The 24,358-nt window shown below is 46.3% G+C and overlaps 1 protein-coding gene, 1 long non-coding RNA gene and 1 other non-coding gene across 3 annotated transcripts; 1 reads left to right on the forward strand and 2 right to left on the reverse strand.

Moving 5' to 3' along the window:
* Positions 1–207: 207 nt before the first annotated feature.
* Positions 208–3,544, reverse strand: LOC141954796 (uncharacterized). The gene is made up of 3 exons (XR_012632258.1): positions 3,131–3,544; positions 2,385–2,553; positions 208–2,001 (listed from the first exon to the last, which is right to left on the reverse strand). It is a non-coding gene; the product is annotated as an uncharacterized LOC141954796 (long non-coding RNA).
* Positions 3,545–4,638: 1,094 nt separating this feature from the next.
* Positions 4,639–6,492, reverse strand: ARC (activity regulated cytoskeleton associated protein). The gene has a single exon (XM_074894755.1). The coding sequence runs from the start codon at positions 5,912–5,914 to the stop codon at positions 4,700–4,702; it is 1,215 nt and encodes a 404-aa protein (XP_074750856.1). The 5' UTR covers positions 5,915–6,492; the 3' UTR covers positions 4,639–4,699.
* Positions 6,493–23,356: 16,864 nt separating this feature from the next.
* Positions 23,357–23,429, forward strand: TRNAF-GAA (transfer RNA phenylalanine (anticodon GAA)). The gene has a single exon. It is a non-coding gene; the product is annotated as a tRNA-Phe (tRNA).
* Positions 23,430–24,358: the final 929 nt, after the last annotated feature.

Below are 24,358 nucleotides of genomic sequence, written 5' to 3' on the forward strand. Positions count from 1 at the left end.
CCATATTTTCTATATCCAAACCCTTTTCTTCAAAGGCCCAACACATTTCATTTTTATGTCAATCAATCATCTGATTTTGCTGAGAAGGAAGATTTCATGACTCAAATAAGCCCAAATGGCTGACGAGACCAAATCTTCAGAGGGCAATAGATACTTGAGTCTCCCATGAAGCAAGAAAGAAAAACCAGAAAGCAAGGCACAAAGGAATTGAAGCAGATATTTCAAAGTTTTATTGTATAAATCTACAAAAGGCTTTGCTACAATAGCAAATAGAGTGTAGCACAATTCTATGACAGGTTCTAGTGGCTTGGTGTGATCTTGTAGCTCCAACACGACACATAAAGAATAAACTGCCTGATACAGTTAGACCTAGGGCAAGTGATGTCGGCTTACAAAGACCTTTTGGCTTCAACCCCTATAACCTGTAGTGATTCAATGTCTTTGCCTTTTGTACAAGGTTGTTTGAATTAATAATATCTCTAGTAAAAATAAAAACTCTAAAGTAGTTTTGTCAGAGTCAAATGTAAAATTACCTAAGGAAAAAAAAATATCCAGTGGCTGAAATCTGCTAAAATTTCACAGACACTACACATACACACTTCTTCATTCACGTGATTCCGCCCCAGGAAAATAAACTACCAGTCCTTCCTGGAGAGGCTGGTAATATAAACCAGGGTGCTACAAGTAAAGCTCCAGTCTGCTAGGAGCAATAATTGAAATAAAATCAGTCCAGGAGATTCAGTTCTGTACACTCCAAAAAGTCAGCTGAAAATGTATAAATCTCAGGACCAAATGACCAAGAAACACAGACAGGCTAATTCATTAAAAAGGCAGCAAAGTCTATGGAAAAATAAAATGCCTATTGAGGCAGTCAAGTCCCTTAAAAGGGACTGTGGAAATTAAGCACCTCAAAATGAAGCATCATTTTGACCTTGAGATGATGCCTGTGAAGTCTGCCTTTACATGGGTTTACATAATTTTCCAGTCCTGGACATTTTTGCTGAACATTGTTGGAATGCACATTAGGTCCCATTGGCTTAGTTCAAATGCAACAAAACACCAAAGAATTTAGTTAAGTGGATTTGATTGCTCAACATACATACACCCACACTGACACGCACACACACACACTCATACCCGGGACAGTTGGCTCTGGAAGAGAGAGGAACCAACCGGACCTCTTCAGCTGAGATGTGAACCAAAACTGTCTTGTTCAACTCACTCCAGCTCTTGTCTTTTGCACACCTTTTGCGCTCCCTGGGTCTGGATGGAAACAGTCATGCCAAAGCCAGCACAAGAACCCCAGTTCTTGCAGTAACTCTGGCCCATGCAGATCCAGGAAGCGCCTGCTGTCTCACAAGACTCTCCTTTCTGGCAAGACAGCTGGCCCAGTTGTGCAGGCTCAAGCAGTTCAGACAAGCATCTGGACCGCAGGATGCTTCTCCGAACCTCCAGAGCCCTTTGAGGTTTGAAACTGATACCCGCATGAAATGAAGCTACCCTCAACTCAGGAAAAATGAGTTACAGCATTAAAAGCATGGAGGGTTCGTAGCCTAGGTAGGGTCAGTCATTTGGCAAAGTTAATCAGGAAAGTTTTTTTAACTGGTAATCTAGTGAAGATGTCTTTAGGTGAGTCCCAGTGGCCCCAGATTGCAGAGTTATGGTATCATCTCAACAGACAGTCAGTACAAGCCTAGCATCCTTGCTGTCCCCAAAGCCCAGACTTGGTTCTTCTGTTCTGCCTCCTGGTTTCTCTTTTCATTCTCAACACTTTCTTCTGTGCTTGGAGTACCTGGACCAGCTCAGGCTTTTCTTTGTCCTGTTGGAAGTGGCTTCCCCCTTTCATTCTGGCTCTCAGCACCTTGAACACAGCATTGCAGTGCATGGGAGGTTCTTTGGTGCATGATTTGCCCTCTGTCTTCCTGCAGCACTTGCTTCTCCCCTGGGAAAGCAGGAGTCTTGGACACAGAGAAGGAAGCTCAGCAACAGCAGCAGGTATGTCTGTAAAAAAAAAAAAAATGTAGCAGCTCCGTTTAGATACCTACAGTGTGGAGTACAGGGGATTTCTCAGGAGATGGGGTTAAATTCAGCTGTGCTCACTGGCCTGGAGGTCCCACTAGGTATTGGTGACTGAGCATTTGCCAGTGGTTCAGCAGAAAGAAAGGTATGATGTGCACTGTCCCCAGCGCAATAATCACTGGGGCTGGTGCTTGAGTTCTTACATCAAGCAGCTGAAATCCCACCTATCTGGTGGTGTTAGTCTCTTGCAATCATCGGGGCTGAGGTCTCAAGACAGATATTTGCACCTGGACTATTCAATATCTCGGGTCAGGGTACTGGGGAGGTTAAGAAAGGCCCACAAGGGTAAGATGAGAGGTAATTACCTGTGCCAGTCTTTCCTTCAGACAGTGAATCTGGCAGTCGGTGGCTGGGGATCCTGATAGCAGGACTGATGTTGAAACCTTGGGTTTGAAGCTTTTTCTCTCTGGCTTTCCTTCCAAATCCTGAGCACTGTGAAGTGATTCCTTCTCAGAGGAGGATCTGAGTGAGTCACTGTAACCAAGAGAAGATAATGCTTGCAGTGCACGGCCAGCTCATCCTCAGCAGTGACACCCACTCCCCCACCACTCATCCCAGGTCATTAGTGAGAAATGCTCCCTTCTCTCTGCAGACACAGCTGCTGCCAAACTAACTCACTGTGAGCAAGTGAGAGGAGCGCCCCCACCATTCCTGAGACCAACTCACTTTTAGCAAGGGTGCAGAGAGGACATGCATCTCCTTTGAGCTGTGAATGGGCATGTGATGTGTTGTCACAGTTGGGGACTCAAGTCCAGAGATCCATGGGGCATGTCCCTGAGCTGTGCTAATGAAGAAGCTTGCCATTTCCTCCCCATATTAATCAGAAAGTGCAAGATACTGTCCTGTTTAGAAACTTTTCCCACTCACTGTCCTTTATTTCCCTTTGGATGGCCCTCCCTTCCCCTTTCTCCCAACCCTAATCTGTCACTTATAATGCTTCATGTACCATTTCAGATTTTTTTTAATCCCAGTGCAAAGTTCTTACTGGATAGGCTATGGCTAATTTACGTCTGAGGAGTGCAGAGAAGACAGTATCAGAGAGTTGCCTTACCTTCAGTCTCTTGGAAGGAGGCACACCAAAGGTCTTCCAAGCCACCAATGCCACATGTCACTGCTGTTGTAGTGCCAGGAACATTCCAGGGGCACTCCTGTTGCTGCATCCCCGCTGCATCTCTTGAGGAGGTGTTGCTTATTTGGTCTGGTGGTGAATGCAGATGATGCTCAAGATGTGTCCAGCTTCAAGAAACTTTGAAGAGCCAAACTTCCTGAATATGTCTTGCAGCAGTTTCATCTCAAAGCAAGAGACTATCATCAGATGTTAGCCAAAGCAAGGTGAATGCTGAGCATTACTGTCTCAACATGGAAAATGTCACAGAGTCCAAGTCTGTCTCCATCCACAGCAAGATGTTGTAGAAAGTTCTTTGTGAACAGACAACACTCTGTCCTCAGGTGCTCCAGGACAGGGGTGCCAGGCTTTCCAAGAGCGTTTTGAGTCTGTCTGTGTGAGCAGAAACTCTTTGTTGTGATGCACAGGCTGAAACTGTGCTGGGACACACAGCTCCTCTCTTCACTTCTTTTTGCTTTTACATGGCAAAAGCTCCTGTTGTCTCCACACATCAGCATGGACTCAATTTGCTGCTCTGGGGATATTTTGCTCTGGATTTAGGATGTGTTTGTTTGTTTCATTCAAAATATAAGGATTTATTTCCCCTACCTCCCCCCACCCTCTCAAAATAACTCTAGTGCCTCCCCTCTTCACCTTAACACCCTCTCTTCTCTGAAAGGAAGCAGACTGCCCCTTCAATAAATGAGCTCAGAATTTAATTTGAAACTCTGTTTCCTGCTGAATGCACAGTATAAAGTGCAGAGAAAGGGTGAAATTTGCCTCTGCACTGCAGTGGCCTTGATTGGAGTAAGCAGAAACTAACACAATAAGTAAACCAGTAAGAGCCTCTTGAGAGGAAAAACATTAAAGCAGGTATTAGGTACAGTGAAATGAAAAACACTAAAAATAATCCAGGTTCTTAAAGTTTTCAGTTCCTGAAGTCATAGGATTTTTTCTAAAAAAAATCAAAAAAATTATTTAATCCTTTGGAGCAAGTAAATACATGAGATTGCCAAGTGAACAGAAGCCAGTGTTAAATCAGAAACGGGCAAGGGTCAAAAGAAAGATGTCTCCTCAGGACAGGGAGAGCTCTTCAGAAGAGGGAGGAGAGAAGGAGGAGAGATCCAGATGGGTAGGAACCCTCAGCCAATTGCTGCACTCGTATGAAGTCCTTGAAAGCCGCCAGTGTTAAGCAGCTGCCTCTGAAGTTGGGAATTGTCTCTAGTTTCTTGTCAGGGATCTCATAAAATTGTCCGTTCCCCACAGTGGTGCAAGCAATATCTCCAGCACCACATATTGCATGGCTCAGGTGAGGTGGGCAACCGCAACCTAAGGTGCCTCTCCCCCATTGCCTCCCTCCCCCCACAAGCAAAGTTAATTCCTCTGCTATGGGCTGTTGGACTGAGCACACCTCATGTCTCGTCTCAGCTAGAACCTCTCTCCAAGGAGAAGCTTCCTAAATATGCCCCCTTCTCCCTTTCATGTAACCCAGACTACTGCCTCCCTTGGACTAGCTCATATGACAGTAGCTGGTGGGCTAGGGGGCTCAGGTTGAGTCCCATTGCTCGGCACAGGACTAGCAGTGGTTGAAGGAGGCACGCTCTCCACAGAATCTCCTGATTGCATCTCAGGGGTCCTCTGTGGGCTGGGCTCCTCAGAGTGGTCCATGTTGCCTTGGACTTCCTTCCCTCTTTGGATCAGCTGCTCTAAGGTCTTGGGCAAGGGGTAACTCAAGAAGCGCTTCAGTTTGGGCTGGAGGGTGCCTACCACGTACTGGATGATTTCCTCCTCATCTGCATCAACATAGAGGGTCTGGTACAAGTCTCTCTTGCGCCAAAGGAACTGGTCCAAGGGCTCCCCCTCTTTCTGGGGCAAATCCAGCTCCCTTTTGATAGCATCCCTAGTCAGAGTGCCCTCACTGTACTGCAGGAACTCCTTCTTGAACTCAACCCAGTTCTTGACAGAGTCCTGCTTGTATTCCCACCACTTTTTAGCTGGGCCGTTCATGTGGTTTTGAATCTGAGACAGCCAGTACTCCTCTGTTCCACCCACCTGCTTTAAGTATTCCTCCAAGTGGCTCAAGAACTCCCGGGGATCCTCAAAGACCTGGGTCTCCACTGGGGAGGCTGGAGCATCTTCTGACACAGAGACCCACTGGTAGGAATCGTGGGCCTGGGGGATGCTGGGCACCTCCCCAGGAGGAGGGGTCAGCGCATACATCTGGCTCATATCAAGGGCATAGTCATAAATCTCCCCCTCGCTTGGCCTTATCTCTGGGCCTCCCACCCCAACGGACACAGTCTGCTTGCCATGGTCCCCAGGGCAATATTTTCCTCCCATGGACTCCAGACGGTCAGCCCATTTCTCCAGACGGAAGAAGACCTCCTTCCAAACATTCATCTCTCTCTTGACCCACCTCTCCAGATGGGCAATGGTCTCCTGGCATCTGGCCAGGCAGGCCTTGATGGACTTCTTCCATCTTTGGTTATCAGTTGGGACATGGTCCTCTAAGTTATTCTCTAACTTCCCCACTGATTTCTGCAAGCCTTTCAGCTCGCGCTCCACCTGCTTGGAGACCTCAGACAGGAGGTGCCGGTGGGTCCTCCTGACATGCTCCAACATTTCTGCCCTGCATTTCCCTATCTGCAGGATCACATTGGGCTTGTTGGCAACTCCACGGTGCCCCTGGAAGGAGTGGATGCCCGCATTGGTGACATTATCCAGCTGCATGGCTCCGACCGTGCGAGTGTCAAACACAGAAAGAACTGGGTTGTAAGCCCTGGCGCTAGACCTGGCTCTCAAAAACCCCACCACAACACTTCCCAAAATACACACAGACACTTTTAAACCCCCCCTCAAAGGACTTTTGGACACAAACACAACCAAATCAGATATCACCGCAGAGCGAGTTGTTCGGTCCCTGAGGATCCCAGAGAGAGTTGTAGGCAAATTTCTCCTGGTGCCCAGCTGGAAACGCCGGTCTCACGTGCTCAGGGTCTCCCAGAGAGAGTCAGGATCCTCCAGGAACAAGGAGAGGAGTTGGCTAAGACGTCCAGCCCCACACGCGTGCCCGCTACCTGCTCATCCGGAGCTGAGAATCTTGAATGGTGGAGAGTCCCCGCTGGAGAAAAACACACAGAGATGCACAGAGAAGCTGGAAGCTGCTGCAAAAATCCCGGTGATTTCTCCTCTGGTAAACTTGGTGAGTCAAAAACGCTTTCACTAGAGATGCAAAGAGCTGCTTCTCTTCCCTGTCTGAACTGCACTAGTCCAGGCTCTTCCATCTACTTATACCCCACACAGCTCAACATGTGGGTGGTGCCCTGCCTCCTCTCGCACTCTCAGCACGGCGTTCATTGGAGGAAAAACGAGGCTGGTGTCTGTGGCAACCCAGATCTTGGCAGCCTCCCCTCGCTTCCCACCCCCTCGCACACGCCCCCAGACTCGACGCGAGAAGCACTTGAAAGGTGCTGGAGACAGTTGGATAGATGGATGAGTAATCGCACCTTCCGCCTTTCAGATTGCAGGAAAAACACTTATTCATTCCACAACTATTTACTCAGCAAGGTCATCATTAGCATGCTTCCCCTGGCAGGACTCGCAGAGGGGGAGATGAGGAGGAATGCAGTGTGTCACACCAAGACAGACACCCACGGGCCCCCACACACCCTCACATGCACGCACACACACACAGAGTGTGAGCTCACTCCTAATGCAAATGCTTGGAAATGGTGGTAAATCAGCAGGAAAAAAAATAAAAAAAAATAAAAAAAAAAAGAGAGAAAAGAAAAGAAAAGAAGAAAAAGAGGAGGGGGGAAAGAGAGGGGGAAACACTCAAAGGAGACACTTCAGTACAAACTGGAGCACTCTGGACTTTCTAAAGCATTGATAGGTGGGAGTCATCCCCACTGCTTAATTGCACCAGACCAACCGCTATCTTGGGATTATCCGGTAAGGGAGGGGGACGGCATCCTGGTTCTTACACCAAATTAAATCCGCCCATTAAAAGCCTATTCCGTACTTAGCCTGAATCAGATGCTTAATCAGTTAGCCAACCCACAAGCACAGATGAAGCTACATTTGTTCTTCCCTCTTGACAAAGCAGGAAAAGCCAACCATAAAAGGAATCTCCGGGTTTTATATAAGCCAGAGATAAAGGATTCCCTAATCTGAGAGAGTTCCCCACCGGAACACCCTCGGAGAGGTGCTGAGGACATCTGGGGCTACTCGTCTCCTGCCAGTGACAGTGGCCGGAGGCAGTGGGATGCTGATTCATGAATATCACCTAAAAAAGCGTTTCAAGCCTGTTGGCAGCGGGGAGGTGCCCTGCCTCCACTCAGGGTGGTGGGCAGCGTGCCAGGGAGGCTGAGGATAGGTCCCCGCTCCCACAGCTCCTGGCCACGTGTTTCCTGGTGGGACTGCAGCCAGCCTGGTAAGAATGAAATGCAGGGGAGATGGATGGTCTTTCAGTGAAGTCCTGCTGAAAGAAGAACTCAGTGACCCCATGAATTTGGTTAAAACAGAGTCCCCTTGGAACAAACTGGCGGTGGTTAAGATGAAGGGTGTGAGGGACAGGGGTCAGGACTCCCTTTCACACCCCCATATCCATGTGCAGCAGGAAGGTATGTGCCTGTTCCCTACCAGGTGATGGCACATGGACAAACTACTGCCATAGGGCTCTCAGGAAACAGGAGGGTTATTTAAGGCAATAGCAAACTGACAGAGAAGACCTGTATGGTTTGGTTGAAGGTGGGGAGTGACAGCGAGTGGAGAAGGAGACAAAAGCCTGGGGGTGTAAATGCAGGATTCCTAATCCAGCAGACCCTCCCAAAGCTACTTTACCCCACACACATATCACGATAGTGGGATGACTGGCAGAGAGCTATGCCCTCTGCCTTGCTTACTTCTCCACTTTCACCCAGCTTTGTAAGCATGAGATTTTTCTGCATCTCTGTTTGTGTTTAGAAAGGACCAAATGTCAGTCATCTGGGGGTTTGGGATAGATCTGGAGCCTTTTATGCTGTAGTGTCTATACCCCAGAGAGCATGCCTTAAACCTGCATTGCCACTAAGAGATCACATGAATTGGGAGAAACTGTGCAATCTCTGTATCTCTGGATTAGTGCGAAGATATCCTCCAGAAAGCTTTTCACCCAGGATCCCCAGAAATGGCCCTTAGGAGACTGCCAGTGGATGGGGACAGGTTACAGACTGGACTTAACTTTGCAAGGTGACCTGGTTTCAACCTCAGCTTGTCCCATCAGATGCCAGTCTGGGATGAACTGGCTATAAAACCTACTCCACTGAATCTGTCTCTTTCCAACCTCTGCTACCTCTCTTTCCTTCTCCCTCAGTTTTCAGTGTGTGGGAATTCATCAGTCTGAACGGCCTCATTTGGCACTTAGTTCTGGTCATCGGATCTCAGGACTATTAAGGCTGGAAGGGACCTCAGGAGGTTTCTAGCCCAACTTCCTACTCTAAGTTGTCAGCTACTGGGTCAGATGAGGTGATTCGGGTTTCAGATATTGAAAACCCCAGGGATGGGGATTGCACAACCCTCTTTGGGCAACCCGCTCCACTGCATGACTGTCCTCAGTGGGAAAACCTTTTTCCTTATACCAGACCGCGTGTCGCATTTCAATTTATATCCAATATCTCTTGTCCTCTCACCAGTCACCTCTGTGAAGAGCCTGGCTCTACATCCTTGATAACCTCCCCAAAGGTACAGGAGAGTGCTGCTAGGTCCCCCCAAAGCCATTGCTTCTCCAGGCTGAACAAGCCTTGTCCCACACCAGGCACTAGGCAAGTGCTCTAGCCCTGACCACCTCAATGGTCTGTGCTGAACTCATTCCAGTTGATCAAGTCTTATACTAAGGGGACTAAACCTGGTTTCAGCAGCTAGAGTCTAATACGTTCTGAGTAGCAGGGGATAATCACTTTCCATTGATCTCCTGGCTGTACTCATGCTCCCACAGACCAGGATACTTTTTTTGCTGCCAGGACACACTGCTGGATCATACTCAGCCTGCTGTCTCCCAGCCCTCCCAGGTCCATTTCTGCCAATCAGTTGCTGCCAGGGACTTTTTGTTCCCAGGCACAAAATTTGTCCTTGTTGAATATCATAAGGTTTCTGTTGGTCCTTTTCTCCAGCTTGTCCAGGTGTCTAGGTTCACCTCATTCAGCAACTTTTCCACAGAGCTCTCCTCCTAATCTGTGTGCTCTTCTTCTGTGGAGGTGGTGGGGGAGACAGGAGAGGCGAGGAGGAACGGGGGTTTTCCTTCTGGACCTGCTGGGGAATGACTTGCTGATTAAGACATAGTGATAAGCGTTTTCATTTTATTTCTAATTAAAGTAAGGTGCGTGGGCAGAGGAGGAGGAGAGAGGGGAGCCGGAAGCAAAGGGAGGAGGGAGAGCTCCAGTGCTGTGAGCTGACGGGGAGAGGGAATTTGAGGCAGACAGACAATTTCCGGGCACAGAGAGACAGACAGGCACGGAAGGACAAGAACCATGGACTGGGGCAGGCTGGGGCAAAGGCTTTCTAGCTACAGCAGATTTATCCCAGGGCTTCACAAAGAGACAGCCACATTTCTGTTTAAATTAGCTGCTTGGTCTCAGGGGAGCTGGCAATGGGATGGATGGAGGAGACTGCAGGACATGTGGTCCTCTGGATGGCCACAGGAGGTCCAAGACAAGAGTGAGGCAAGAAGAGCAGAAAGGGAGATGGGAAGTCAGTATGAAAGAGGAAGAAAAAGGGTGATCAGTGAGCAGGGGTATTTTCCTCCAAAACAGCTGAGCAGGAGCAAGGAAGAGAGAGAAAACAGTAAAAGCCACATCTCACAGCTCAGCAGGGATGGTGTCAATGCGGGTTGTCTCCCTAGAGCTTCCTGAACAGTTTTAAACCACAGGATTTAGGATCAGACCCAAAAAAACATGAGGAAAGAGAAAGAGAAAAGCCAACAGACTAATTACAGGCAGGCAAAAGGAGCATGTGGCAGTGAGCAGCAACAGAAAACCCGCTGCAGGGAGGGGGACCAGATGAAAGGGACACTGAGGCATAGCCAGCACTGGCACCTTCCCCAGTGCTGTCACAACAGTGCTTTGCCAAGGACACGATGGATCCAGAGCCTGGTGACACTCACCCCTTGCAGCCATTCAGGATGTGGGTTCTTGCTGCACCTCTCTTTAGAGCAAACTTGATGGGGTTTAGGGTTTTTTTTTTCAGTCGACATCCCTTTGCCACCTCGTCTGGATGAGTGTTTTTCTCAGATCTACCTTATGGCAAGTCATGCCACTTCTTGGAGATGAGCCTGAGCTGTGAGCCAGATGAACCTGGTGGGTGAGTGAGAAGGGGGAGATCCCAGGGCTTGGGAAAGTTGATGGTGCAGCCGAGTTCTGCTGTCTTTTAGTGGCTTATGCTCAGAAGAGCTCTGCTAGATGCTGTATTACCCTACTGTGATGCCAGGGTCCCTCCCCAATTATGCATTGCAATCTGCATTGCGTTCCTTCCCTGAATTACTGTCTGGAGGACCCTGTCTTTCACCAAGGACTCTACAAAGTGCCTAAAGTTAAAATTCTGAAGGCCGGTGTGCAATTAATCCCATACTCTTGCAGGAACTATTTTTTCCTACTGGTGAACAAGGAATTTTCTGTGTTATCCTATATCTGCTGCGCTAGAATTTTCCCTTTCTTTCGAGAATTGCTTCCTCCCTCTACAAGAAAAAAAGAAAAGAAAAACAAAACAACAAAAAAACCCCACAATCCCTCCCCTCAGCCTCCATGCCCTTTCTATACCTATCAATTCACCTATAGGTTACCAAAGCTGGCCAGTCATTTATTTGGTAGCAAAACCTTCAAGAAAGGAATGAAATTAAGAGGAAACCAAGGTGTTAGTCTTTTTAATTTATAAATATATATATATATATAAAAAAGAAGAAGAAAAAGAATAGCACATTTAATTTACTCCATATGCCTCTATTCATCCATCTCCAGCACCGGAACACTTTATTACACTGAAGCTGGCACTCACAACGCAGAGTTTCGCATTCAGAACACGGTTCGCGTCAGTGGCTGCATTGTTCCTAGCCACCCGTTGTCCTCCACGGCTGGGGCCCACACGTCACTTGCTGGGAGGGTGGGGAAGCAAGTGAGAAACTGAGGGCAGCCCGCTATCAATATTAACAATAATCATAATAATTATTATTATTATTAGTGCCACTCCTTCTGGCGCAGAGGAGCCTGCAAGTTCTCTCTCTTTTTAATTTTCATCTGAAAAGGCCTACTTTGTGGGGAAGATAGAGGGCTTTGTTTCCAGACTAAAAATATCTTCTGTATTTTATAGGTTTTTTCTCCCCTTATTTAATGGGATGTTTGTTATTTTTGTTTCCTCACTGGGCAAAGGAAATGTTAATGAGTGCCTCCTTGTGCTTCATTTGCCTCCTCAAGCCTGCCTGAGGCTAAATCAAGAAAGTCAGAGGAGGTGTCAGTATTTTTCACTGCAAGAACCTCAACTCTGGTGTTGGCTGTTATGACCCTCATGAGGTCAACACAAATAGAAAGACATCTCCAAACAAACTTCATTTCCCTCCCGTGCACATCACTGATGAGCTGGTATATTTATTTTTTTGCTAGCAAAACAAACAAGCCCCATGTCGAAGCGTCTGATTCATACCTGGTTTATGAAATTTCATCTGCCTTTACGCCACATGGCTGAGAGCTGAATCTGGCCCATGTTTGGCTGCACACTGTCTCTTCCCCCACCTGCCCCCCTTTAGGATGCCCCTCTAAGTGTTCTAGTAAAAGTTTCTGAATTTAGTGCTTTTTTACTCCTCCTCAGCAGCAAACACTGAAAATCACATGTCTGCTAAATAAGGAAAAGCGGTGGGGTGGCTGTGAAGCGCATGGCCCTGGTTCATCTCCTGGTGTGGCTGACAGACTCACCAGTCCAGGAGAGCTGTGGTCCTCACCGACTGCCAGAATGATGCGGCCATGCTGATCTAAGGATTATCTGCCATCCATGGAGCCAGTCCCACCCTCCCCTGCAGCCCTGGCTCTGCTTTACCATTTCTACACGGGTTTTATGTTAACACCCCCATGGCAGAATGAGGTGGCATCCAGTGGTGATGGTAGAGGAGCACTGGGAGATCACAACCACACAGGGAAAATGGGACACTGTCCTTTTTGGTGGCAGATTGATGGGCTGTCAAACAATGCCCTAGATCATGTGGTGAGCCAGAGGAAGCTGTGCAGCCACATCTTTGGAAGTACCAGCTCCTCACACAATTAAGACAGAGTGGCTCATACTGCCCCATAGCTTACTTGCTTCTTCTCCTCAGAGACATCATGCTGTTCCCATGGATGAGGCTGTGTTAAGCCTCCCTCTCCTTCACTTTCTCAGCATGTACATGGATTTTTCCTGCTGGACTAAGTCATGTGTGAAGGGCATTAGGGGTGGTTGGAGCCTGGGTTTCCATCTGTGAAGCTAGACTGGCTCATGGGAAGATTCCTGAGCTGCAGAATTCCTGCTATGGCCTGTGGCGAGAAAGAAGCAGTGGAAGATTCCTGTAACCATAACAGAAATCACTACCTTGTTGTGGTTAGTAGCCAGTCAAGTTTCAGGGAGAATCCACCACAACCGTTTTTCCTCATCAAATTACATAGTCCTACCCCTCCTGTGAGTGGCAACAGCTCTGTTGCCTTGAGGGCAAATGTCAGAGGAAGCTAAGGAATGCTCAGAGAAAGAAGGTCCAGGTTTGGAGGGGATGCAGAAGCCTCTTTGGGCATGGTAGTGTAGGTATCCTCCGAGATGTGCAACAGCAACAAAATCAATGTTTGTTTGAACGCCTCTGTACTAACCTCATTCTCAAATTCCCTATTAACTTCGTTCTGGCTGATGACCTTAACCTGAGTTAGAGAACTCCAGATTCATAATAGGGACATGCTAAGCAGGATTTTTTTCAGTTTTCAGATCCAGATCCCTTCATTTGCAAATGTCTATAGTTTAATCATCTGTGCATCCAAAAGTACTCTTCTCTGCCTGAACCATGAACCAGTTATTGCCTCGCTGAAGAGATAAGTAGTTTTTCCCTCTGCAGGCAAACATAAATTCCACCTAAATGCTTTATTTGCCCTCATTCAGACTGAAATCCCAAAGCATTTTAAAACCTGCCTAACCCTGCCTGGCTAGGATTTGGCCTCATAAGCATCTTTGGACAATACCCCAGGCCACTCTCTGCCTAATTTGTCACTAGGGTTTCAATCCAGGACTCCTCAGTGATGGGACTTCCCTAAAGGTAAAGGAAACACTAAATGTTTTATTATAACTCATTTTGTGGACAGTTTGTTTACGTGCTTGTTTCTTGTAGTGCTTGGACAGTGATTTCCTCACCCATGGACCACAAACATCCTCCCTTAATGGTGGGGTACAGGATACTCTACATGTCTCTTAATAGGAATGTGTGTCTGGCTGTTTTACGGATGTGTCCTTAATGTATCAATTAATGTCTGGCTCCATTAATGCATTGCAAAGGGCACCAAAGGGACACAGGGCTTTTCCATGGTCGCAGTGGGACACAAGTCTGCTGTTGCCAGCCAAACCTGTGTCTCCAGAGCTCTGTATGCTGACGTCTATCAGTTCTCAGCTAGCTGGTCTCCAGCCATCGTCACCATGAAGTCATAAACTAGGTCACCACTCACCTGTTTTTAGTAATTTTATCACTCAGTAGTGATTCAATTTACCTTTTTTCAACTTTTCCTTTTGCTTCTCCATCTTCTAAGCTATTTTTCTTATTTTCATCTCCCCCAGTCATCATTGTTAACAAAGGATTTCCCCTAAGCATCCTTGCTTTTCGTTGCTAATCTCTCCTAGTCACGGGGAGCCACAGCTTGAGTCAGTGTAGTTGTGTCCCCTTGGCGCAAGATAACAACAGAGCAGCTGCCTCACGTGGTAATGGGGAGCTTGAATCACTAATAACAGGAAGGGTAATATTAGGTCACTTCTGAAGAGAAGAGAGCTTCATTCAGTGCATCCTCATCCCAGCCTAATTCAACCAGCTTTCCATTTCCATTATTTAAGTCCCTGTAAATGAGAGATGGATAATTAGGGACAGCAGGGAAGCTCAGGGGAAACAGAGGAACGTGAGAAGCAAGCAGCAGACTGTGCTAATTTCTTCTTTCCAAATGTATGAGGCCCCAAACATCACTAAAAAACATATTAGATCAGGGCTAGCAGGAGCTGGGGAGTGAGTTGCTGTGTAAAGCTCTCCAGGAGCTTTCACTTCCCCCAGAAAAACTTCAGCACAGTGCCACAGCTCCCCAGTACATCACTACCCCCACACTGAACACAACCGCTTGGTGGTCTCAGACTGGAGATCACCAGGTCCATGGGAGCAAAGAGGCTTCACATCTCTGCATTGAGAAAGGTGTGAGTTTGGAAGCATGCAGCAAATAGGGCAGTTAGGTAGATGTGGAGGGCCTATTTACTGCTTAAGACCTGGAATGTCCATGGGACAGGTGCTGCGAGTCCCACGTGAGGTGCAGTCTGCTCTGAGACAGCATGAGGAGGACAAGACAGGGAAGGAGGCACCCTTTAAGGACAGAGGATTAAGAAGCATATGTTTGGGATAGAAGTGATCCTGCACCAGTCTTTTCCTTGCTAGTGTCTCCCTCCATGATCATGGGAATTTACTCAATCTCCCTTCTACTTGTAGAGGTTATCTCTCAGGAGGTCTGATCCCAGCTGAAAAGAAGACTGCGGAGAAGAGAACATTTGTCCCCACAGATCTGTTCAAACTTAACAAGGCCAACACTGGGGGAAAAATAAAAAAATATTTAAAAAAAAAATTAAAAAAAAAAATAAAAAAGGGGAAAAAGGAGAAAGGAAAAAAGGGAAAAATGAAAAAATTTAAAAGGGGAAAAAGAAAAAAGGAAAAAAGGGAAAAAAGAAAGGGAAAAAAGGAAAAAAGGGAAAAAAGAAAAATCAGTGGCTACAACCATAGCTAGGGTTGTTTATTCCTGATTTTAGTGAAAGATCCCTAAGGGTTGAAGAATAATTTTTTAATGTCCCTCAGACACGACCTGGGGAGAGATGATCCTGCTGTAATATTACAGGGACGGGATAGGCAGCGCTGCCTTGTTGCTGGGCTCCTGATTTCAGCTGAGTGGATGCTGGGGAGGTGGTGGCAGCTCACTCCCAGCACAATAGGATTTAGCTCTCCGTGGGTCCTCGCAGGAATGTTGCATCAGAGAGAGGGAAGGATCTGGGGGGAGATGCAGAGGCATCCAGCCAACCTAGCCAACGCTTCTTTGCCTATCGCCACAGTTTCTCCCCACTTGACACAGATGGTGGCCTCGCCACCGACCTTCTCAAAGAAACCCCAGCCCACGCTGTGGGGGAGGACACGGTGTCTTGGGTTTCCCACCTCACACCCCCATTTGCTGTTTTTCAGCAGTCGGGTCTGGCTGCAGGGAGGAAGGGAAGGGAAAGGCAGCAGCTCCTTATTAATGGGTTCCTTAACGAGAAGCCTGGCAGAGGTTCGTATCCATCCCTGCGGCTACCTGAAGTGCCTTGAGCCGTCCCTAAATGAGACACGGAGGTGGGTGGGTGTGTGTGGGAGAAGGGATGAGTGGGAACAAGGAAAGGGGCAGACAAAAGGGATGAGTAGCGTGTGTGCCGGAGATCGGATCTGCTGCACGCTCCTGCCTTTCCCCCATCTGCCTGCAAACAGGGAAGGGAGACAATCTGCCGGGTGAGCTTTGCAGGGGGTGAAAATGGGCCAGGGTAACACCCCCGGGGCATTGCTAAAATAGGGATGCTGTGGGCATGGCTCCCCAAATGTGATGCCTGCTCAGGGAGGGGTTATAGACATTTTTCCTCCTCCCCAGGCTCTGCATCGGGGAAAGGGAGAGAGTCCCTGCAGTGCTGCTTTGTTCAGAGCCAGGAAGGCTCTCTGAAATGATGCTTAGGGAGGTTGTGAAGGAGGGGGAAACCCTAAAATTTAGTTTTATGACCCCCACGATGAACACATGCAGACCACTCCTTCCCATCCACTTCTTGCTTTCCAAAACCCTCCAACTCTCTCCCCAAGTTTTACATGTGATGTATGTGAAAAGCCCCATTTGTCTGCTACGTCAAGTCTTGTGAGGACAAAGCAATCAGGGTACCCCCATGTTTCTGCCAGCAGTTGTGCAGGAAGCTGACTGAACATCAACCTCTACCCACATCTCTAGTCTGGGGAGAATGTGTGTGTCTTAAAATCATGTTTGTCACTTACTTACATTATTAACAAGGAAGTTGTTGTCCAGAATAGTCATGGGATACAGTGTCCTTCCCAGGAGTTGTGGAAAAACACATTCAGAGCACATCTCTTTTAACTAGAACATGAATCGTGATTTCTTGACAACTGAAGAGCTCTGACTTCCACGCAGCTAACTAGCCATCTTCTGCAAAAGCTTTACTATTTTGGATAACTGATCAAACATCCATCAGGCCAGACCAAGGTATAGAACCTGCCCGTCTTAAATCTTGGAATACGTACCCCAGGCTGTGCATCCCATATCTCACAGGAAAGCCAACACCACTGCCCAGCTTGTGCGTATTCAATCACACACAAAGCACAGGGATCTCACAGGGAGTGACACAGTCTCATCCAGAAGTGCCTCAGCAGGTGTTCACCTAAGACATGAGGGTCCAGACTAAGAAGGGATCTGAACTCACATCATCCAGGCTGGTCACCCCTGTTTACCCACCCTGAGAGTGCCTTAGTTCTTTGCTCAGCCCCATAAACACAGGGTTTCCCATCAGGCCCTGTTAGGTCTGGATGAGTTTGCAGTGTGGTCTGGCTCAATCTCTGAAAGGACACCTCTTCTTCTTAATTTGGGGGCTGAACAACCAGCACAGAACATTTTCCTTCTTCCTTCCTCATCTCTCTCCAAATATTTGTACAGATTGCCTGTGGCATTTAGAACAGCTAAAATTATCTCAATTAACTATATCTCCGGTGTTTTCCTTTGTTCTCTTTTTCTTTCTGGCTTTTTCCTTCCAGGCAGTTGGAACACATTCTTTAGACACTCTTTAAAAACAAAAGGAAAAAAAACCCTACCCCAAACCCCAACAGCTAATATTCATGTAGCTTCAGTTAAGCTTTATTTAGAACATGGATTAAATAGGTGATGTTGAAAATATGAGAAAACCCATTGCTCCAGTATTCATCCATAGGGAACAAGAGAGTAATCTTACTCATCCACCAAAATCACCCCTTTGTGGATTGCAGGTCGACTGGAGGTGTGGGAGAATGGGTTAAAAGGTTGTGCACTTTTCTTTGGGGCATGCTTGGTACCATGAGGCAGGAACGTGACAGTGTTGTTGTTGTGCTCCGGGATGTTCCCTTTGCCTGTCCACATGTTCATCATAACAATATCTGGCCCTTTTTATTGACCCCTCAGTTTTGCAAATTCCCTGACAATCTGTTCTGGGAGAGAAAATTCCTTCCCAGCATCAAATTTGGCAGCTGCCTCATCCGTGTGCCTGACAGCATGAATCACCAGAGTTAAGTAACAAACCCATTTATACATCAAGATACCATCACTGTCCAAGCAATCACTCTTATGTTTTTCAATGTGAAGCCGATTACTGTGAATTCTGCCTATACTCATCTTATTCCTCCTCTTTTGTTCCCTAATTTTCCTCCCAGTAACTTCTGGATGTTTTATAAAACAGAGAAAAACTTTAGAAGGGGGCTGGGCTGCTAGGCAGAGTCAGAAAATATTTCCCAAGCCCCATTAAGAGTTGTTTACTACTAATTTTATGAGTTTCTGGGAAACCTCTCAGGGAATCTCACCAAACCCTGTTTGGCAAGAACAAGTGGATTGCTAATGAGGCAATATGCCACCTGGTTTGTGTATTACTGTCTTACAAATATACCTACATACCCCCACACACTTTAATGCACCTGTTATTTTTACAAGGGTTTTCTTGGTGCTGTTTTTCTGCTTCTTATTACCAATTTTATTGCTTGGGTCTATTGACAGTTATCAAAAAAGTAATTCCTGAATGCATTTGGTTTATCTTCCTGAAAATGAAGTTTTGATGGGTTGAAATGGCAGTGGGTGATCCATCTTGAAAGAAAGATCTGGAGAAAGCACGGTGCATTGTGAGTTTGTGGAGGCAGAGAGGGATCTGCAAAGTTATTAAGCCTGGGAAAAGCAACCAGACTTATACGCTGAGCATAACTGCTGGATTGCAATATTCAGTAACAGGCACAAAACAAATTTAGGTCAAGACTTGTGTAGCTCAGTGCTTAGCTCCAAGAAAAAACCTTCAGGCTGGGTGTTCTCCTGATGTGTGATAAGCCTGGTTCCATGCAGGACACAGCCAAGAAGATGGCCATTGTCCTCTCTTTTCTGCACAGCAGCTGAGGTACCCCCATAAAGCTCAGAAAGTTCTGTCTCAAATACCTTCCTTTGTCTGATTGGTAACAAGAATTTGATGAACACAGATGTCTGCTTTTCCAAATTGTCCCATCACTCTGAGTGAAATACATCCAAGACCTCTCAGGTCTCTCTATACAACTAGAGCAAACACTAAAACTTTGTTTTCTCAGAAAAGAGTGATTCAGACTTGGGGAGAACTTAAATGCCAGGTCTGGGATTTGTTCTTGCTGTGTCTCCCTCCCAGTGAGTATGTGGGTATTTCACTACAGGGCAGATATTGCAAATATTCAGCCGCATCCAGATAATTTCTCTTAGGCAGCAGCAGGACTACAGCCTGCATCACTCCATCCAAGGCACATGCTTCAAGCACGGGGCTACTGCACATAAGGACAACAGTGCTGTTATTCATAGCCGGGATTCTTAAGAGCTAAACCTTAAATGGAAACTTTAAAGAACTCCTAGTGACACCCCCCCCCCACCCCTGCAAAGGATGGGCTAACAATCTCAACATCTTTTTGACATCAGACTTAAGGAGGGAGAAGGAAAGGGCTATGTAACAGGCATAGTTTGGCAGCTGGGCTTCATTAACTCTATTTTTCGAAGATGCATTTATCTCTCCAGAATAACAATTGGGTTATCTCAAGCCCCATATTCCATCCCCTTTAGTACGTCCCCTCACAGCTATTGCAGAAGTTAGCAAGCACCCACAGTCCCCCTTGTGCCATTATCTCATTCTTTCCCTAACATATTAAACCGCCATCAAAGATGAGGTTTGCAAACATAGTTTGTTGCCTACTGGAGCCTTACATTTCCAAACTACTGCTGCTGCTGTTGCATATTTTGTAGCACTTTTTTCATGCAGTCCATTTTTGCTAATGAGCTCACTTGGGGGTCTGTTAAACTGCAGGGAAAATGGAGACAAGCAACCTTCCTGCTGGGAGACCTTTGCAAACCTCAAGGAACCTTTTTCAGAAACAGGAGTTCCATGTTCTTAATGAGATCGTTTTCAGAAAAGTCTGGAAAAAGAGAGAGAAGAGAAAATAGCGACAGCAAAATAGAGATAATCACTAAAAATGTTTTTCAAGTAAACCAGAAGCCCACTCAGTGTAATGAGACAGAAAAATTTCAAGAAACCTAAAGGAGGAAAATGTGTTTTATTTGACACATCAGAGTCAAGTCAGTATGTGAAAAGCAATAGCATCTCGACCCTGAAGTTGTCTGTCACTCCCCTGGTGCAGATAACTGGATTAAGAGTGGAGAAATAGGACAAAATCCCATCAGTGGCATAGTTTGGTGTCAGGAAGTCTGCAATGAAAACTAAGATCTATGACAAATCTGATGTGCTGAGTTGGGCAGAAAAGGTCAGCTCTCTGCACCTACATCTTCTTGATACATTCACCCCCATTAAAAAAAAGAGTGCACTCAGAAAGGGGTGATGAACCCATGCTGGCCTACAAAGGCCAGCTTCATGCCTCTCAACATGGGCAGGCACATCAGCTGTTGGGATAAGCATTCAGTGGTAGCTTTCTGCATGGATGTAATGCAATAATTTTTGAAAGCTTCAACTGGTGGATGCCAGATGGATATTTTAAAAAGCAGAGGCAGATCAGCCTTGAGTGATAAGAAAACTGGAAGAATAGGAGGAGGGAAAGTAGGGACAGAGGGATCTCCTGTCATCTATTTGACATGGTCAAAGCCTCCAACACCTCTGTGGGCGTGGTAGATCAAACAGTTGGTTGAAGGCATGAAATAACACCTCCAGCACATCTCTACCCATTATGCCAATGTGGTTTAACAGGCTGACACTTTCCAGATGTCTCAAGAAACCAGGGCATGAGTATGGGGAGGTGTCAGAGAAGATGTACAAAAGAACATCTAGCTCAAATACCAGTCTGCAACATTTTCCATGAGATAATGCCTGTAGAAGAGTAGTGTTACATCACCAGATACTCTCCTAATCTCCAGGTATTTGTGGCTCAGACACTGTATGAACTAAAGCAGGTAGTTGCATGTTTGAATGGTCTGCATGGATCTTTTCTTCCATAAATCTGTCCAGTCATCTTTTGAAAGTCTGTACAGTTTGGGGATCTATAATACCTTATGACAGGGAGTTGCACAGATAACCAGATCTTGTGTGAATAAACCCCTTCTTTTTCTTTGCTCCAAGCTTGGCACTTGATCATTTCAAGTGATAACCCTTCTTCCTGCATCAGAAGAGTCAATAAGCAGTCAAGCCCTAATCACTTCTCTCTAGATTCTATAATATCCTTCCTTTTACCCTTTCTTTTTCCAGACTGAATAAACATGGTTTACACAGTGATTCCCTGTGCAGAAGTGACTTTATTAACTCCTTTACACTTGTTAGGTTCTTTTTACATCCTTCTTGAGATGGGGACACCAAAACAAAGCAGTCAGTATTCAAGATGTGAATAAAACAGGAGTTTTTGCAGGAGGAATGAGGACCTGTGAGAGAGAACAACAGGGAACTTTGAGTATGGGGAGACCATATTCTACAGAGTGCAAAGGACGCACAAGTGACCTGAGGAAACCACCAGAAGAAAATCAAAGATGAAGACAAGGCTATCTATCAGAAAGTTTCTGGCATAGTGGGGCAAAGCAGAGACTGAGATGGAAACAGGGATGGAAATAAGTGTCATGAGGACAGGGTATTTTCCCAGCAGGAGATCACAGTGGCTGTCAGAATAGTTTTCCCAAATCTCTGCATTTCACAGTGCAACACTGAGCTGGACATGTGTGTGGTAGGGAGAGGTGTTCACAGTTCTGGCTCAAAAAAGTAGCATCTCCTAAAAGCTGCACTTTTGACCTGCCCACAAGGCAGCTAGAGCCGTCATCCCAACTTCACTCTTCCTTCCACTTCATTCACTCCCCTTCAGAGCTGCCTACAAAGCTCCAGCCCTGGGTCTGAAACAAGCCAGGACAGGTTTAATTTCTTTCTCTTCTATGAAGGAAAGTCTAAGCTTCCAACTTCTTCCATCTGACATGTTAAATTAGCAACACGAGTCTTCCTTCTGACAAATTTGATCATAGAATTTTAGTTGTAATGTTTTACCATCTGAATAAGCCAACTTCCCAGCTTCTCAAATTTCTAATTTAACTGCAGTGTAGCACTTCCTCCAAGGCTGGTTCTTTGTCAGATCCTTCAGCATTTCCACCAGCACTGCTAGAATTTGCAAAGTGGTAGCATAGCTCATCTTTCAGTAGGAATTTTGTACCCAGCTGAAGCTTGAGTATTTCCAGCAAGGCAGAGTGGGTTGTCAAATACCACAGTTCCCATGTTGGGATCATTTCTTCCTGTCTGAGGAAAGCTGGCGAGAAACAGAACTGCTTTGGTTTCTGCAGTCAATTTCCTTGACAAGGAGAGAGCTGCTGAAGCAAAAATGGGACAGCTGGAAGGACAGATTTAAGTCATGGGTGAGCCAGGCTTCCACACAAGCTGACCTGGCAGGTCTTCCTTTCCTAGGGAGAAACCTGCAGATGGCTCCTTGTCACCCATTCACTTACAGCCAACAGGACATGGATGATGTAGGCTTTATGGAGTGACAGCTTAGTCCAGTCTCTGAGACAATCTGTTTGAAGGGGTGTTACCATTGGAAATGTGGCTGTAAGAATTATTCCCGTCTAGTGAATTTATCCACCAGAGCCATTCTCATTTAACAGTCTTTGATAATTGTTCACCTTATTGGTCTCTGATAGTTTGGGCCAGGTGTTTAAACATAAGCATTGGTGATAGATCCAGAGACAGAAGCTGAAAGACCAGGTGGAGATGTTCCTTCCAACGTGTTGAATATGGCACAAGAGGATTGGACTGCAGCCACACTCACATTATCTCCTATGGAGCATCTCCCTGTGCCATTTTCAGAGACAGAGAACTAAACTAGATGGACCATTGAGCTGACCTAGGAGGACACATTTTATTTTCCTAGGTGCCTGGTGCTTTTTAAGAAGCCTGAGAGCATTCAAGCCAATTTACAGGGCTGAAACATGTGAGACAGGTCATGAAGAGAATCTACAGTCCACTGGAGTAAGAACTGTGGAACAGCTGGGATAGCCTAAGGTATCACAAATAATACTGAATGCGTATATTTAGGCAACTTGAATGGAGTTCTTGTGGTGGGATTTTGAGATGAAAGGCATGGTTCAATTGCCTGCAGGACAATAGGTAAGTCAAACTCCACCCAAATCCCAAAGGCATGAGGGGTTTTCCTACCCTGGGTGTCACTAGTCCCTGGTTGTTTTATTTGTAGGGACACTGCTTCTGCACAGCAGACTAAAGATAGAAGTCTGGGACAGTAGTGAACTCGGGGGAAACAACTACAGTGTCAAGAAGTAAATCACAGAATAGTCTCTCTGCTGCATTCTCCCAGCTCCTAGCAATCTGTAGATTAAAGACTCCTCAAACTGGAGAAGAAAAATGGTTTTAGGGTAACCTGTCTGTAACACTTTCTGATGAAACTCACTTCCTGTGTTTCCCTCATTGCTTCTGAAACCCTCTTTAGTTCAGCCATGCACGAAGTCCCATGGAATGCCTGGAGAGGAGAAGACTCAGGGCAATTTCATAATTGTATATAAGTATCTGAAGGAAGAGTGTAAAGATGGAGTCAGGCTCTTTTCAATGATCCTCAGTGACAGGACAAGAGTCAAGCATCCACTGAGCCAGTTCAAACGGTAAAAGTCTGAAAGATAATTATGTTCCAACAGGTTCTGTGAAAATTAGTGCCCCAGCAGAGCTGAAGTAGCTCAGCTGGGAGAGCGTTAGACTGAAGATCTAAAGGTCCCTGGTTCAAACCCGGGCTTCAGCAGTGTTTTCCTGCAGGTTTTTGTGCCCAGTGCTGGGTTCTTCAGTACAAGAGACATATGGAGCTACTGAAAAGTCCAGTAAAAGGCCAGGAAGATGATGAAGGGCCTGGATTATCTCTCCTATGAGGAAAGGCTAAGAGAGCTGTTCAGCCTGGAGAAGAACAGTATGAGCGGGTATCCTATCAGTGTATATGAATACCTGAAGGGAGAGTGCAAAGAGGATGGAGCCAGGCTCTTTTCAGTGGTTCCCAGTGACAGGACAAGAGGCAATCAGCACAAAATACAACACAGGTGGTTCCCTCTGAACATCAGGAAGTACTTTTTACTGTGCGAGTGACTGAGCATTGATACAGGTTGCTCAGAGAGGTTGTGGAGTCTTCATCCTTGTGGATATGCAAAAGCTGCCTGCACATGGTCCTGGACAACTGGCTGTAGGTTGCCCTGCTTGAGAAGAGGTTGGCCCAGATGACCTCCAGAGGTTCTTTCTATCTTCATTCTGAGTCTATGAAACAGGAAAATAGTTTTACAACTCAAGGGCTTTAGCAAAAATAGTGATATAACAGGTTTTTTTCCTCCTTCAACCTTCAACTGCCTGTTTCTAGTCCTATGTCATGGACTGCCCCGTAAAGAGATAGCAGTGTTGACTCCCTGGTGTATGGGGTCACGCAGGAAATCAAAACTGTGATTTGGGAAAAGGAAAATTACCCTATCAAAAAGAGTTAATTTTAGTCTGAATCACAACTGACCTTGAGGCAAGTCCTCTCCCTAAAATTTGCCTTTTTCCAGACTGAAGAGTTCTGGTGTGTCTACCTGTTAGTCATAGGGAAACACTCCAGGTCTCTGATGAAGCTTTCTACGCTTTCCTGAACCTTTTCTACTCTTACACTGACCTTTATAAAATGATAGTATTCAAGGTGCAGGCCCCCCCAAA

Source organism: Strix uralensis, chromosome 1, assembly GCF_047716275.1.
Source record: "Strix uralensis isolate ZFMK-TIS-50842 chromosome 1, bStrUra1, whole genome shotgun sequence".
NCBI classification, from domain to species: domain Eukaryota; kingdom Metazoa; phylum Chordata; class Aves; order Strigiformes; family Strigidae; genus Strix; species Strix uralensis.

Coding starts and splice junctions, on each gene's coding strand:
- ARC (XM_074894755.1), bottom strand. CDS start 5,914: ATGCAGCTGGATAATGTCACCAATGCGGGCATCCACTCCTTCCAGGGG.